The sequence below is a fragment of the Engystomops pustulosus genome, chromosome 6, assembly GCF_040894005.1.
Source record: "Engystomops pustulosus chromosome 6, aEngPut4.maternal, whole genome shotgun sequence".
In the NCBI taxonomy this organism is placed as follows: Eukaryota; Metazoa; Chordata; class Amphibia; order Anura; family Leptodactylidae; genus Engystomops; species Engystomops pustulosus.
The window spans coordinates 13,515,506-13,533,287 of NC_092416.1; the positions used below are offsets into that span (position 1 = coordinate 13,515,506).

The window sequence follows — 17,782 nt, forward strand, 5'->3', positions numbered from 1 at the left end:
ACCAATGTTCAAAGGACATCTACCACAAGGATAAAGGATTGTAAACCAAGCACACTGACATACTGGTGTGTACCCCCTCTGGTGGGATCTGCTTTTCTTTTAACTTATAATTCCCTGTTTTTAGTTAAAGGCTTTAAAAATGAATTAAATGAGCCCCAGGGGCACCAAACTCGATAGGTGGAGCCTGGAGCCCCTCGGGCTCATTTCCAAAATTTTAAAAGCCAGGTAATAAGAAGCTAAAAGAAAAACAGATCCTGCCAGATGGGGCTCAAACCAGCATGTAACTGTTTTTAGCTTACAATCCTTCATCCTGGTGGAAGATGTCCTTTAACCCCTTAATGACATGTGACATATTAGAGGTCACATGTCATCTGGAAATGTTTGGAGAGGGCGCATAGGCTGAGCCCTTTCCATTGCCGTACATCTATACACCTACCGGTAACACCCTAGCACCGATCACGGGTGCAATCACAGCCGGTATCAAAAAGATGGCGGCGCATTGGTGAAGATCGTTGCTCCCATTGGGGAGTGGCAATCTGGTCACATGACAGCCGTAGGTCGTACAAAGACCGGAGGATGTCTAAACTTAACCATTTCATTACAATGTGCGATTTGCACATTATAACGAATGATAAGGAAAATCCCCTTATACTGACATACTGTATTATGGCAGTACATGGTAAGATCAATCAGACAACCCAGTGTTACAGTACCCTAGGGAGTCAGAAAAATAGTAAAAAGTTAAAAAAAAAAAAAAAAAAAAAGGGGCCTGGTTGTTAAGGGGTTAAGTTTACGAAACCCATAGAATATTTCTGTAGTGACCTTGGAGGAAATCCAATCACTTTACCTTTAAATTAAGGTGGGGCAAAAGCAAAAAAAGGCAAAAAAACGCAGTCTCCTCCCTTAATATTTTGCAGTATTTATAAATAATTACAGTTTTACAGAAGTCATAAACTCTTTGCATTAGAGGATATTACACATTCGCACATTTCAGGAAATGACCAAATAGCTTCCTCAAACACTTAATACAGACCACACAGTGATGTCTCGCTGCACTCGGAGGACTCGGGATGTAAGTAATTGTACTTCAATTAGATCTTTAACGACTTGTGGTTCTAGATCCCCTGCCCTGCCATATCACCTATATCTGTAACGACTGACCCCTGATATAGTGTCATCCCCTGGTGTCTATACGCTCTGTGCTGTATACAACGGATGAGACGGGTAACGATTTCTACAATGTGTAAGGGGATGGAATATGTGGATGGGTATTATGGGTTACGTACAGGAGAGGTTGGTTCTGCAGGTTTGTTCTTAAGTTGAATTTGTATGTAAGTCGGAACTGTACATTTCATAATTGTAACCCCAAGCCATTTTTTTGGGGGGGTTGGGTTGTCATCAGAACTGGGATTAACAATAAATCTTCATTACAGACACCTGTGATAACTGTTACAGCCGATCATTGTAGTCTAGGGCTAAAGTACAGTAAGTTACCAACATCCTGAGGTCCGTTCTTAAGTAGGGGACCGCCGGTATTAAAAAAGTTATCATAAAAGAGGGATATAGCACTGTGGTATAACAGAGGAACGAAGGGGAACTTTTTTTTTACATAACTATACCAAATTTTATTTTTTTTCTCACATTGGTTTGTCTTTAACCGGTTAAGGACCAGGCTAATAGGCACCTTCAGATCCAGATACAATTTTTCCATGTTTGCACATGATCTTTTATTGGCCCTCATATTTTGGGCTAGTTGCATGATTTTTGAATTTTTTTTTTTTTCAGGAGGAATAAATGATTCTTATTTTATTATTTTTAGGGCTCATCATTTTCTTTAACCCTTTAACGACCTAGCCCCGATTTTTTGATTTTGTGTTTCCATTTTTCACTCCCCATCTTCAAAAATCAATAACTTTTTTGTTTTTCCATGTACAGAGCTGTGTGAGAACTTGTTTGCTGCATAACAAATTTCACTTCACAGTGACGGTATTGAATATTCCATGCCGTGTACTAAGAAGCGAGAAAAAAATTCTGAATGCAGTGAAATTGGTGAAAAAATGCATTTACGGCATTTTTTTGTGGGCTTAGATTTGATGGCTTTCACTGTGCATGTTAACTTTTTTCTGTGGGTCGGCACGATCACAGGGATACCAAATTTATTTAGGTTTTATAATTTTTTCATACAAACAAAAATTAAAACCTTCTGTGCAAAAATGTTTTTTTTTTTTTCATTTTGCCGTGTTCTGGTGCTAATAACTTTGTTATACTTCAATTTACGGGGCTGTGTGTGGCGTCATTTTTTTGCTAAATTTGATGACATTTTTTAATGCTACCATTTTAAGGACTGTACAGTCTTTTGATCACTTTTTATTACATTTTTTATATTTATCAAAATGGAAAAAAAAGTGGAATTTTCGCTATTTTCTATTATGGAGTAAACCGCTGGGAATAATCGTTATTATATTGTGATAGATCGGACATTTTCGGACGCGGCGATAGCTAACATGTTTATGATTTTGACTGTTTATTAATATTTATATCGGTTCTAGGGAAAGAATTTTTAATTTTTTTTTAATTTATTTTTATTTTTTAAATATTTTTCAGACTTCCTAGGGTACTTTAACCCTATGTTATCTGATTAATCCTACCATATTACAGTATACATACAGTATGGCAGTATATGGGGATTTTGTAACATATTGTAACAAAATGGTTAAATTTAGGCAATGTCACCAGCACGGCGCTCCCCGATGACGTCAAGGCAAGCAATGATCTTCGCGAGATTTTGACGCCCCTGGCAATGCTGCAATGTGAACACCCGCAATCAGTGTTGACACCGATCTCGGTTGTTACCGGTGGGTTCTGTAAATATGTAGTTGCCAGACGACAAACATTGCCAGACGACATGTGACGTCCTTATTAGAGATGAGCGAGCACTAAAATGCTCGGGTACTCGTTATTCGAGACGAACTTTTCCCGATGCTCGAGTGCTCGTTTCGAGTAACGAGCCCCATTGAAGTCAATGGGAGACTCGAGCATTTTTCAAGGGGACCAAGGCTCTGCACAGGGAAGCTTGGCCAAACACCTGGGAACCTCAGAAAAGGATGGAAACACCACGGAAATGGACAGGAAACAGCAGGGGCAGCATGCATGGATGCCTCTGAGGCTGCTTAAATGCACCATTATGCCAAAATTATGGGCAACAGCATGGCCATGACAGAGTGACAGAATGAAGCTAGATAGCATCTAAAACATCCAATAATTGACCCTGACACTATAGGGGACGGCATGCAGAGGCAGCGGCAGCAGCGGAAGGCTAGAGAGTGGCATGGCGACATACCCTAAATGGACTCAGGCTTCAAACCAATGGGTAGCAGAGAGGAACCAAAGGAGGTGAGCAAGAAGCGCTCAAATAATATCGGTACATGATAAAAGTTTGCCAGTATATTTTGTGGATTACACAGCAGGGTGGCGACAAAGTTAACATGGAAGCCATGAAAACAATCCAAAATTCTGCCTGACACAGCTCGTTTGATAAGGGGACGATGTATGGAGGCAGTGAACTAGTAGTAGATTAAAGGTGCTGCAGTTAAAACTATGTTAGTTGGTTCTTGGCATGGAGCTGGCGCTCCGCTGCCAGGCGAGCTTTCGCCAATCCAAGCCCCTGTCTCTAGGCTACTCCCCAAACAGCACTTCTAAGAACCTTTCGGATAAGATCAAGTGTAGTAGCGTTCTTATAAGTTTGGGATATGGCGGGTGAGGGGAATGTAAACATCTGCGCAAGAAGCGCTGAAATAATATCCGTAAATGAAAAAAGTTTTCCAGTATATTTTGTGGCTTACACAGCAGGGTGGCGACAAAGTTAACAAGTTTGATGTGGAATGCCCTGCAATAGCTCTTGGGCGGTGTGCCTTTTATCACCTAGGCTCAGCAGTTTGAGCACTGCCTGCTGTCGCTTAGCAACGGCACTGCTGCTGTGCCTAGAGCTACCGACTGATGGCGCCATGCCCACGGATGGTAATTCGGAGGAGGAGGAGGTGGAGGAGGGGTGGGAGGATTTGGAGGTATAGTAGGCCTTTGAGACCTGGACCGAGGTCGGCCCCGCAATCCTCTGCGTCGGCAGTATATGACCAGCCCCAGGGTCAGACTCGGTCCCAGCCTGCACCAAGTTAAGTGTAGTAGCGTTCTTATAAGTTTGGGATATGGCGGGTGAGGGGAATGTAAACAGATGCGCAAGAAGCGCATGATGCGCATGGAGCTGGCGCTCCGCTGCCAGGCGAGCTTTCGCCAATCCAAGCCCCTGTCTCTAGGCTACTCCCCAAACAGCACTTCTAAGAACCTTTTGTATAAGATCAAGTGTAGTAGCGTTCTTATAAGTTTAGGATATGGCGGGTGAGGGGAATGTAAACAGATGCGCAAGAAGCGCTGAAATAATATCCCTAAATGGTAAAAGTTTGCCAGTGTATTTTGTGGATAACACAGCAGGGTGGCGACAAAGTTAACAACTTTGATGTGGAATCCATGAAAACAACCCAAATTTCGGCCTGACAAACCTCGTTTGATAAAGGGACGATGTATGGAGGCAGCTATATGGACGACTTTTGGAGGTAGCAATGGAGACAACGTGTGGAGGCTGCTATGGAGACAATTCAATTTGGATAGTGCCTGTATGTGGCAGTCCAAAAATTTTTTCAAACCAGAGGAGCAGGTAGGTGGCCCTCCAGAAAAATGGAATAGATTGAGTGCCTGTATGTGGCAGTCCAAAAAAGTTTTTAAACCAGAGGAGCAGGTAGGTGGCCCTCCAGAAAAATGGAATAGATTGAGTGCCTGTATGTGGCAGTCCCAAAAAATTGTTTAAAACAGAGGACCGGAAAGGTGGCCCTCCAGAAAAATTGAATAGATTGAGTGCCTGTATGTGGCACTCCCAAAAATTGTTTAAAACAGAGGACCGTGTCGGTGGCCCTCCAGAAAAATTAAATGCATAAAGTACTATACCTAGAGCCAGTGGGCCCTGTCAAAAAACAGCCAGTTTCCTCTGCTTTACTGTAGAAAGAGGAGGAGAAGGAGGAAAATGAGGAGGAGGAGGAGTGGATAAATTATTCAGGTTGAGCTTCCTTCACCTGCTGGAGATTTGAAATTAGGAGAAATCCAGGCTTTATTCATCTTGATAAGCGTCAGCCTGTCAGCGCTGTCAGTCGACAGGCGTGTACGCTTATCGGTGATGATGCCACCAGCTGCACTGAAAACCCGCTCTGACAAGACGCTAGCGGCAGGGCAGGCAAGAACCTCCAAGGCGTAGAGCGCCAGTTCGTGCCACATGTCCAGCTTTGAAACCCAGTAGTTGTAGGGAGCTGTGTGATCATTTAGGACGATGGTATGGTCAGCTACGTACTCCCTCACCATCTTTCTGTAAAGATCAGCCCTACTCTGCCGAGACTGGGGACAGGTGACAGTGTCTTGCTGGGGTGACATAAAGCTGGCAAAAGCCTTGTAAAGCGTACCCTTGCCAGTGCTGGACAAGCTGCCTGCTCGCCTACTCTCCCTCGCTACTTGTCCCGCAGAACTACGCACTCTGCCGCTAGCGCTGTCAGAAGGGAAATACTGTTTCAGCTTGTGCACCAGGGCCTGCTGGTATTCATGCATTCTCACACTCCTTTCCTCTCCAGGGATGAGAGTGGAAAAATTTTGCTTGTACCGTGGGTCCAGGAGAGTGAACACCCAGTAATCGGTGCTGGAATAAATTCTTTGAACGCGAGGGTCACGGGATAGGCAGCCTAGCATGAAATCTGCCATATGCGCCAGAGTACCAACGCGTAAGAATTCACTCCCCTCACTGGCCTGACTGTCCATTTCCTCCTCCTCCAACTCCTCCAACTCCTCTTCTTCTGCCCATACACGCTCAACAGTGTAGGACTCAACAATGGTCCCCTCTTGTGTCTCGCCAACATTCTCCTCCTCTTCCTCCTCATCCTCCTCCACCTCCACCTCCTCCGATATGCGCTGAGAAACAGACCTAAGGGTGCTTTGGCTATCAACAAGGGAATCTTCTTCCCCTGTCTCTTGTGAGGAGCGCAAAGCTTCCGACTTCATGCTGACCAGAGAGTTTTTCAACAGGCCAAGCAGCGGGATGGTGAGGCTGATGATGGCGGCATCGCCACTGACCATCTGTGTTGACTCCTCAAAGTTACTCAGCACTTGACAGATATCAGACATCCACGTCCACTCCTCATTGTAGACTTGAGGAAGCTGACTGACCTGACTACCAGTTCTGGTGGAAGTTGACATCTGGCAGTCTACAATCGCTCGGCGCTGCTGGTAAACTCTGGATAACATGGTCAGTGTTGAATTCCACCTCGTGGGCACGTCGCACAACAGTCGGTGAGCGGGCAGTTGGAGGCGGCGCTGCGCTGCCCTGAGAGTGGCAGCATCTGTGCTGGACTTCCTGAAATGCGCACAGATGCGGCGCACCTTCGTGAGCAAATCAGACAGATTGGGGTATGTCTTGAGGAAACGCTGAACTTTCAGATTTAACACATGGGCCAGGCATGGCACATGTGTCAGTCTGCCGAGTTGCAGAGCCGCCACCAGGTTACGGCCGTTGTCACACACAACCATGCCTGGCTTCAGGTTCAGCGGTGCCAGCCACAGATCAGTCTGCGCCGTGATGCCCTGTAATAGTTCTTGGGCGGTGTGCCTTTTATCGCCTAGGCTCAGCAGTTTCAGCACCGCCTGCTGTCGCTTAGCGACGGCACTGCTGCTGTGCCTAGAGCTACCGACTGATGGCGCCATGCCCACGGATGGTCGTTCGGAGGAGGAGGTGGAGGAGGGGTGGGAGGAGGAGGAGGCATAGTAGGCCTCAAACACCTGGACCGAGGTAGGCCCCGCAATCCTCGGCGTCGGCAGTATATGACCAGCCGCAGGGTCACACTCGGTCCCAGCCTCCACCAAGTTAACCCAATGTGCCGTCAGAGATATATAGTGGCCCTGCCCGGCAGCACTCGTCCACGTGTCCGTGGTCAGGTGGACCTTGTCAGAAACGGCGTTGGTCAGGGCACGGATTATGTTGTCTGACACGTGCTGGTGCAGGGCTGGGACGGCACATCGGGAAAAGTAGTGGCGGCTGGGGACCGAATACCGAGGGGCGGCCGCCGCCATGAGGCTGCGAAAGGCCTCGGTCTCTACTAGCCTATAGGGCAGCATCTCCAGGCTTAGCAATCTGGAAATGTGCACATTAAGGGCTTGGGCGTGCGGGTGGGTTGCACTATATTTGCGTTTCCGCTCCAGCGTCTGGGGTATGGAGAGCTGAACGCTGGTGGATGCTGTGGAGGATCGTGGAGGTGACGATGGGGTTTTTGTGGCAGGGTCCTGGGCAGGGGGCTGACTATCAGCTGACACAGGGGAAGGAGCAGTGGTGTGCACGGCCGGAGGTGAACGCGCTTGTTGCCACTGAGTGGGGTGTTTAGCATTCATATGCCTGCGCATACTGGTGGTAGTTAAGCTAGTAGTGGTGGAACCCCTGCTGATCCTGGTTTGGCAAATGTGGCACACCACAGTCCGTCGGTCATCCGGTGTTTCCTTAAAGAACCTCCAGACTTCTGAAAATCTAGCCCTCGCCGCAGGAGCCCTCGCCACGGGAGCTTCACTAGTTGACACATTTGGCGCTGATGCACCAGCTCTGGCCCTGCCTCTCCGTCTGGCCCCACCACTGCCTCTTCCAACCTGTTCTGGTCGAGGACTCTCCTCCGTCTCAGAAGCACTGTGTTCACCCGGCCTCTCAACCCAGCTTGGGTCTGTCACCTCATCATCCTCCGATCCCTCAGTCTGCTCCCCCCTCGGACTTCCTGCCCTGACAACAACTTCCCCACTGTCTGACAACCGTGTCTCCTCATCGTCGGACACCTCTTTACACACTTCTTCCACTACGTCAACAAGGTCATCATCACCCACAGACTGCGACTGGTGGAAAACCTGGGCATCGGAAAATTGCTCATCAGCAACCGGACAAGTGGTTTGTGACTGTGGGAAGGGTCCAGAAAACAGTTCCTCAGAGTATGCCGGTTCAAATGGCAAATTTTGCTGGGAGGGGGCAGACTGGGGGGGAGGAGGCTGAGGTGCAGGAGCTGGAGGAGTGCCGATTTCGGTGACATGGGTGGACTGCGTGGAAGACTGACTGGTGGACAAATTGCTCGAAGCATTGTCGGCAATCCACGACATCACCTGTTCGCACTGTTCTGGCCTCAACAGTGCTCTACCACGAGTCCCAGTAACTTCAGACATGAACCTAGGGAGTGTAGCTCTGCGGCGTTCCCCTGCTCCCTCATAAGCAGGTGGTGTCTCACCCCGCCCAGGACCACGGCCTCTGACCCCTGCAGTAGTTGGACGCCCACGTCCCCGCCCTCGTCCTCTACCCCTAGCCCTCGGGTTAAACATTTTGAAAATGAGAGTTATAACTTGTATTTTTTTTTTAACTTTTTTTTTTTTTTTGTGTTTTTTAGTTTTTAAAACCAAACGATGCTATCCTATTGCTATGGCTATTTTCTAGCCAAGTATTACAGCACACTACTATGCCAGATGAGATGACGCTGAGTTATGAAAAAAATAAACGTAAAATAAAAAAGGAAATGGCAGACTGTGCCTAATTGAAATCCAACCCCGGGCCCTAATAAATTTTCCCACTTCGGTCTTTGCGATGGATATGTGCGTCACTAAAACACAGTGGTCGCAAGTCTGACTCCAAATTGCTCCCAATTTGATAGTAGATGCACTGCAGCAAGTACAGCCACCAGCAGATCAACCAGAAATCAAATATATATAACGCTACTGTAGGCGTAATTAAGACGTTTGTATTCTCCTATGGCTATTTTCTAGCCAAGTATTACAGCACACTACTATGCCAGATGAGATGACGCTGAGTTATGAAAAAAATAAACGTAAAATAAAAAGAAACTGCCAGACTCTGCCTAATTCTACTCAAACCCCTAATAAATTTTCCCACTTTGGTGTTTGAGGTGGATATGTGTGTCACTAAGAGCTAAACACAACGGTAGCAAGTCCCCCTGCTAATTCCTCACAATATGGTACTAGCTGCAAATAAAAAAAAAAAAAAATTATAACGTTATTGTAGCCCTAAGAAGGGCTGTTGGGTTCTTGTAGAATCACTCCTGCCTAACAGTAAGCTAATAGAACACCCTAACGCTTTCCCTGACCAGCAGCAGCTCTCTCCCTAGCGGCATCCAGACAGAGAATGATCCGAGCAGCGCGGGCAGCGGCTAGTCTATCCCAGGGTCACCTGATCTGGCCAGCCAACCACTGCTATCTACGTGTAAGGGTACCACGTCATGCTGGGTGGAGTGCAGAGTCTCCTGGCTTGTGATTGGCTCTGTTTCTGGCCGCCAAAAAGCAAAACGGCGGGAGCTGCCATTTTCTCGAGCGGGCGAAATACTCGTCCGAGCAACGAGCAGTTACGAGTACGCTAATGCTCGATCGAGCATCAAGCTCGGACGAGTATGTTCGCTCATCTCTAGTCCTTATACATCACACGACGTTAAGGGGTTAAACGAAAAATAGGCTGAAAAAATATATTTTTTTTTCTTTTAATTTTAACAGTTTTTTTGTGGTCATTTTAAAACAGACATTATAATAGTATTTATCGGTATATATTTTGTTTTTGTATGTCTTTATGTATTATTAATCTGTGTATTTATTTATTATGTGATTTTTTTGAATTTTTATTTTAACTTTATGTCGCTCAAAAGTCGGAAAAATCCTTTGGGTATTTTATTTTTACATTTAGGGTTTTTTTTACACTTAACATTTCCACTGTAACAGTAGTTGCTCTACTGTATGAAAGAAGTAGAAGTAAAGAAATAGAAGTTACCGGTAATGATTCTGTCTACTCCCGATGGGTCCCCTGCGGCTACCTGCAGTGGGTGGAGCTAATTTTGCATTACCTAATCGAACCAATTGCCGTAAGCCTGCACTATAAATATGCTATGGCACAGGCTTTACAGACCCGAATCGCCTACCGTGAATATTCAGTGGGAAGTCTGGAACCAGTTAGTACAAATATGTAGGAAAATAAAAATAGTGTAGCAACCGAAATGTCTAAGCCAAAAACGATTACAATATATCCAGGTCAATTGGTGCATCACTGAGCTGTGAAATACCTTAGAAATTAAGCTTTAATATTTTAGACTAAAATATGGTCTTACATTTTATAAATATTTCAGTAATACTTTTTTTTTAATTGCTACTATAGGAGACTCTAGGATGTTATTTAAATATTCAAAAATGCAATAAAAAGAGATTTGAATAGAAAAAGAAGAGCTAGACCTTATATGAGAGCGTCACAGACCATCATCCCAATGATAAAACCTCTCAAACAACCAGGATCCAGCAGGACGGTCCAGGATTCCATGTCCTGCTACCCTGGAACGTGTTCTCAAGTTCAAAAGTGTGTTTTTTGCTTGCCAAAGATCTAGAGTTACCAAATAGCAGATTTCAAGATATTTTTGCATGTTATTGTTTATATCTATTCTTTTATTTTAATGACCTTTTGATTCTTTTATTTATATGACCTCAACTCCACAGCATCTACAAAATCAACCCTCTATCAGTCAGTGTGCACACAGTCTTTTCTTCCTCTTTTGGTTTCCTCCTCCAAACAACCCTAAAAGAGATACTGCAGACTGTCCAGACTTCCCCTGAAACCTGCGGGAAATGTTGGGATACTTACTTCAGCAGGAGGAGCTGATCAGATTGTACAGTGTCCTATCTGCAGGCAGAATGTTATAGAGCAGGAGGAGCTGATCAGATTGTACAGTGTCCTATCTGCAGGCAGCATGTTATAGAGCAGGAGGAGCTGATTGTGCATAGTGTCCTATCTACAGGCAGAATGTTATAGAGCAGGAGGAGATAAGAAGATTGTACATAGTGTCCTATCTGCAGGCAGCATGTTATAGAGCAGGAGAAGCTGAGCAGATTGTACATAGTGTCCTATCTGCAGGCAGCATGTTATAGAGCAGGAGGAGCTGAGCAGATTGTACATAGTGTCCTATCTGCAGGCAGCATGTTATAGGGTAAGAGGAGCTGAGCAGTTTGTACATAGTGTCCAATCTGCAGGCAGCATGTTATAGAGCAGGTGGAGCTGATAAGTTTGTACATAGTGTCCTATCTGCATGCAGCATTTTATAAAATAGGAGGAGCTGAGCAGATTGTACATAGTGTCCTATCTGCAGGCAGCATATTATAGAGCAGGAGGAGCTGTGCAGATTGTACATAGTGTCCTATCTTCAGGCAGCATGTTATAGAGCAGGAGGAGCCGAGCACATTGTACATATTGTCCTATCTGCGGGCAGCATGCTATAGAGTAGGAGGAGCTGAGCAGATTGTACATATTGTCCTATCTGAAGGCAGCATGTTATAGAGCAGGAGGAGCTGAGCAGATTGTACATAGTGTCCTATCTTCAGGCAGCATGTTATAGAGTAGGAGGAGCTGAGCAGATTGTACATAGTGTCCTATCTGCAGGCAGCATGTTATAGGGTAAGAGGAGATGAGCAGTTTGTACATAGTGTCCAATCTGCAGGCAGCATGTTATAGAGCAGGAGGAGCTGATAAGTTTGTACATAGTGTCCTATCTGCAGGCAGCATTTTATAAAATAGGAGGAGCTGAGCAGATTGTACATAGTGTCCTATCTGCAGGCAGCATATTATAGAGCAGGAGGAGCTGTGCAGATTGTACATAGTGTCCTATCTTCAGGCAGCATGTTATAGAGCAGGAGGAGCCGAGCACATTGTACATATTGTCCTATCTGAAGGCAGCATGTTATAGAGCAGGAGGAGCTGAGCAGATTGTACATAGTGTCCTATCTTCAGGCAGCATGTTATAGAGCAGGAGGAGCTGAGCAGATTGTACATAGTGTCCTATCTTCAGGCAGCATGTTATAGAGCAGGAGGAGCTGAGCAGATTGTACATAGTGTCCTATCTGCAGGCAGCATGTTATAGAGCAGGAGGAGCTGAGCAGATTGTACATAGTGTCCTATCTTCAGGCAGCATGTTATAGAGCAGGAGGAGCTGAGCAGTTTGTACATAGCGTCCTATCTGCAGGCAGCATGTTATAGATAAAAAGAGCAATATATTGTAATTTACGCTGCTGCCTCATCATGATATGTCACATTTAGTGAAAATAATCTGTTAACAATGAAGATTTTATGAGGGTTGAATGTTGATTCCTGATCTGCAGCCTCTGTAATACCTCTAGATCACTAATAACTGGAACATGGATCAGAACATATATTATATACAACCCTAATGTCTCTACATCACACCTTACATGTTACCATATCTATGTGACATCTTCCATGTGTCTATGACTGTATTTCATGTTTCAGTCGCTGACCTACCTCATCCAGAATGGAGGCGTTGCAGCAGATTTATCTTCTCCTCATCTGTCAGGGTAAGTCGTCTCACAATGAGAGAATAATCCGATATAATGAGAATCTGTGACTGCGGCCTCATGTTCTGCTCATTGCTTCCAGGCTTCTATCTGGGGTCTGTGTGTCAGCGATGGACCTTCCCTTCTGGGATCACGGCTCTGATTGGCTCCTGTGTGGAGATCCCTTGTACATATCATCCTGGCGGGACATCAGATGCATCCGGCACTGTGTGGTACAGTAACAAACATTATGACTTTGATCCTGTCATCTTAAACACCGAGGACTCATCATCCGTAATAGCAGAATACAAAGACAGGACCTCCCTGGTGCCCGGACATGAGAGCTGTACCCTGCGGATAGACCCTGTGAGAAAAGCGGATGATGGTGGTGAATATTATCCAGGGATAGATACCAGTTTAAATGCACAAGATAAACAATCTAGAACAGTGCGTCTCCATATCACAGGTAAATATACAGAATGTGATACCAGGAACCACAAATGTCTCAATTGAATATCTTTGTAAGATACTTATTTCGATTCGATTCATTGTATGTGTCTGTGTTATCATTAGCATATAGTGGGATGATTGGATTCCGGACCGTAGAGGAATAATGTCCCTTTAATCTTTGGAACTGGGGATGTACAGGGAGATACAGTGAGGAGGACACTGCACTGCGGCCCCTTATTTACTGGAATCATCAGGGGTCTCCGACATCAGACATCTACTTACAGTACAGTAATGCTTTATCCTAGCACATCCGGGATGTTATTTTGTAAAAAGGGATTTTCTAGTCTTCCCGGAGAATCTAATGAAGGAAGGAGAGAGAAAACAATGTGCCACAGACTTCCTGTGAACAAGGCCTGTTGACCTTTTCGGAGAATGTGCTGGTGGATTCATTTTGGCCAATAGCATTGCAGTATTCCGGGAAAGCTTCTGGCTCGGTCATGAGTGTTGGCTTTTAATTGACTATTCTGACCCATCAATTGTCACTTGTGTTGTCTTTACGACATATTTATCTTTTTTATAGTCAGATACTGATAGGGATTTTTATCTAGGGCTTAACTGCCCTTACTTCAGTTGTACAGGTGTCCTTCAAATTAACTCTTTTATAACTGCCCCGGGGCTTGAACACAAACCAAGACACACGTTAGTCTCTTAGTGTATGTAAAGATCCTCTCAACGTTTATTTCACACACAAACGCATATATCAAAAGACACAGAATCATCAAAGAGGCGTGAATAGAATACTGCAATGCTATTGGCCACAATGAATCCACCTGCACATTCTCCGAAAAGGTCAACAGGCGCTTGTTCACAGACATGTTTATACTAATTTCCCTGAGAAGAAAGAGATAAGCTGGCTCTAGAATCAAAATATAGAACTAAAGATGAAGGACAGACTGGATTTCCATTAAATTTCAAAGGGTATTAGCTGGCAGACGAGCAAACAGGTTACATAAAATGAAGTTTGAAACATGACAACCGGACAGTGCTTGACCCCCGGCGTGACCCCTGGATAATACTTTAAATGGCGGACAGTAGTCAAGATGGCATCCGAAACCAGTGCGATCTCCTTATGGTGGGTTCTTGAAATATCGGGTTTTTTATAACTTTTCACATAATTGAAAAAGTCAATATACAATACAATATTCTGCGATGCAACTATTCACATGTACTTGCCTTCATGGCCCCATCCCTCTCTATTATGATCCCCCTTTCATCACACTCCGCGTAATCACATAGCCACATAGGTTGCTGGGCAGAGAACAAGCACTAAGAAAGTTAACTATGTAGATATTAAGGCTAACCCACCAAATTTGGATGGAATAAACACGCGTAATAATTAAAGAGAACCCGTCAGGCAAAATAACCCCCCTAAACTAAATATATTTTCATAAACTGCCATTAGAGAGCATTGCCTCTATCCCTTCATTGTCCCTCTACATGCCTGTAAACCTAAGCAATGAGGTCCTAAAAGCTGTATGCAAATGACCTGTGAAATGTCCAATGAGTTATTAGCATATTCATGCTGTCCAGCTTATTCATGAGTGGGAGGCACAGCCACACCCCCAGTGCTTGACTGACAGCTGCTCCATGCAAAGGCTGTTCCATGTGCTTGCTGGTGGCCACGCCCCCTGCTGCCTGTGTGTGCATGTGTGTGTATAGGAGAGATACAACAGCTCCAGGCTGCAGCCATGTTATAGCAGAGCATGTCAGATTCATGTGTAGCTGATGTCTGTGTCTCTGTGTATTAGGAGGGAGCATGTCAGCAGATGCAGCACACACACCAGCCATGCTTTACTATACATTACACACAGACCTGAGCAGGGGGAGGAGAGGGGAGGGGGAACAGGGGTGACATCACTGCCTCTGACCATGTGACCAGCCTCATTTACATGATAAAGACTAGATGATTTTACAATGAATAATGTATGAAATGATTAGATAAAGGCTGGGATGGGATCCTTGTGAGCTGCTCCAACAGGAAGAGGTGACAGGACTAGTGGCAGAGACCTGATGACAGGTGTCCTTTAATAATAATTCCTTTATTTATAAAGCGCATACAGATTAAACAGAGTTTGCCAAATCGGTCCCTGTCCCCCTGCAAACTCTTTGCAGATGTTGACCTGGATAAGACTTGAACCCAGGAGCCCAGTGCTACAAGGCTGTAGTGCTAATCACTGAGCCACCGTGCTGTTCATAGGCTTTGTATTGGGGTATTCTGTCAAGTCTTTGTTTTCATATTTTAGCAGAAATGATAGTTGGGCATGTATTCTCATTGGCTTCAGAATACAGAGATGTTTGGGAAATAGGGATTTGGAAACCTTTGCACGTAATACATTAGATCAATGTTGGTCAAAAGGAAATGACCAACCTCTATAATGAAGAATGAGTTATGTAGTCTTCCTTCTCAAATTCACAGGAACATCGTACATTCAACTTTCTGTGCCTGACATTATGACTGAAGGAGAAGCCACCACTATACGATGTGCAGTAGATCACACGTGCGGCTCCAGTCCTCCTGATCTACAATGGAACAAACCCGGTCATGTTATAAAGAAGTCAGTGGATCTAAAGTACGGATCATGGAGAGAAGAATCAGAACTGACTTATACTCCTTCCTATGAGGATGATGGGAGTCTTATCCAGTGCACGGCTACACATCCTATAGCTGGAAAGAGAACAAAGACTCTGAGCATCCTCTGTAGGTATTACCGGGGACTGGGTAGAATAAAAATAATATATTTTATGATATCAGATGAACTGTACACATTGGGTAACTTTAGTGGTTTCCTTTACTCTCTCCCTTCCACATGTATCTCATCACATCTCTGTATTTACACACCTCTCAGAATTACCAATATTCAGCCATGTTTATACAAGAAAGTATTGCGTGGGAACACTTTTTGTACGGAATCATCGTCTCCTTACTAGTTGTCAAAAAGAAATTTTTTTAAAAATCTACCATTTATTTATCCTGTGAAAATTGACCTTGACGCCAGTGATTCCCTCTATGGGGCTCATTTACTAAGGGTCCGAATCAGGCACTTTCGTTGGGGTTTCCCGAATGTTTCCGTTTTGCTCCGAAATGCCCTAGGATTGCACCCGATTGGATTGTGGCGCATCGGCGCCGGCTTGCACGCGACAGAAATTGGGGGGCGTGGCCATCGGCAACACGACGGATTCGGACAAACCGCAGACTTTAAAAAAGGATTTGTATCGCAAGATCAAGGACTCACATGCACCGGGAAGAAGAAGTTGAACTCCAGCGGACCTCGGCGAAGCAGCGACGGATGCAAGAACTCGGGCGCACGGGCTTAGTGTATTGCGCTGGACATGAATCCTCGTCGGACAACGCATCGCGGGATCGCGACGGGACCGTGAAAGTAAATCTGCCTATAGGGCAAAACGCTAAAATTTGGGAAACCCGACAAAAGTGCACGGCTTGGACCCTTAGTAAATGAGCCCCTATGTCTTTGTTCTTTGCCTTCCATGGTCCTGTCTCCCACTCAGTCTTTGTAGTCCTGCTAAGTAATGGGTTGTGTCAGTCTCAAACTGGCTTTACAATTTTATAATTAGGGTAGTTATAGAAGTGGCTTTCACTGGTTGTTCTTTTTTTAATTAGTTTTTGACTTTCAATTCATTTTTTCTTATACTTTGTGGAAATTAAAGTATTTCATCCCAATTATTTTTATATTAATTAAAACATAATAATATTTTGCCTCTACAGATGCACCTAAAAATGTCACAGTGATCGGGATGGATGAAGTGATGGAAGGAAGTGACGTGACGTTACAATGTAACAGCGTCTCCAGGCCTGATGTATCTGAGTATGAATGGTACAAAGGGGAAACCAGATTACCAGACAGAGGACGGGAGATGACAGTGAGGAATGTGACCAGGGACAAGGAGCCCTATTCCTGTGTTGCCCGAAATACTGTGGGAAGAGGAGAATCCGCCCCCATACAGATCACTGTGACATGTATGTATGTAGCAGTATAACTTGTAGTTACTGGGCCAAATTTATCACTTGTTTTTTCTGTTGTTTTTGCGCCTTTTCGTTTAGGCGCACCGTTTTTGCGCCATTTTTGCGATTAAACGTCAAATTAGCCGCGCAGCTAAAATAACCACCTTTCCCTCATCTATCGTTCAATTCCAGATGTTTTGCTGGGCCTAATGATATTCGTCACGTGCGACTTTTGCATTTAGGCGCAAAAACGGGAGCAAAAACACTCCAGCCCGAAGGTGGCGTTATCTGAGAAGAAAGCACTGAGCCCCTTTGCAGAAGAGCTCATTTCTAGCAGCAGAGCTCAGCCAGACACTGGAACATATGATAGATACATTAGATACATTGCAGACAGGAGCTGCAGACTCTATTTACAGTTCATCACCTTCTATTTACAAAACATTCTGCAGAATCCTGAGCTCACAGCAAGAGAGAAGAGAACTTTGCACAAGTTTGCACAAGTTTGCAGAAGTTTGCAGATACTACAAACAAGTGTCCCCCATGTAATTCTGCACAGTATCACCAGTGTGTCTGAGGGGGATACTGTGCAGAATTACAGGGGTGCAGCAGGAGACCAGCACTGGGGGATCCCCTCCAGGAGAAGCCACTGCTGAGGAGGTCACTGGGTGCTGGGTGTCACACACCTGGGTGCTGCTGTGAGTGTTATCTTCATTCTGGGCTGTGGGAGAAGCAGAGAGGAGCTTGTAGCAGGATCACATGTAAGTGCCTGAATCTAACATTGCGCCTAAACTGTGTTAAAGTAAAGTGATTAATAAGAGGCAGGAAATTACCTTATCACAGATGGTTGTAGCTTGTGATAATTCTGGCAAAACAGTG

General features: G+C 44.9%; 1 protein-coding gene across 2 annotated transcripts in view; it reads left to right on the forward strand.

Annotated features, from left to right (window-relative positions):
* The first annotated feature begins 1,029 nt into the window (after positions 1–1,029).
* Positions 1,030–17,782, forward strand: part of LOC140134585 (B-cell receptor CD22-like) — a 32,718-nt gene continuing 15,965 nt past the window's right edge. For both annotated transcript variants that reach the window (XM_072155011.1, XM_072155013.1), the window contains exons 1-5: positions 1,030–1,072; positions 12,392–12,456; positions 12,539–12,901; positions 15,362–15,643; positions 16,670–16,921. In XM_072155011.1, coding sequence (XP_072011112.1) covers positions 12,414–12,456; positions 12,539–12,901; positions 15,362–15,643; positions 16,670–16,921 — 940 coding nt within the window. In that variant the 5' untranslated portion in view covers positions 1,030–1,072; positions 12,392–12,413. The remainder of the gene's footprint in view (positions 1,073–12,391; positions 12,457–12,538; positions 12,902–15,361; positions 15,644–16,669; positions 16,922–17,782) is intronic.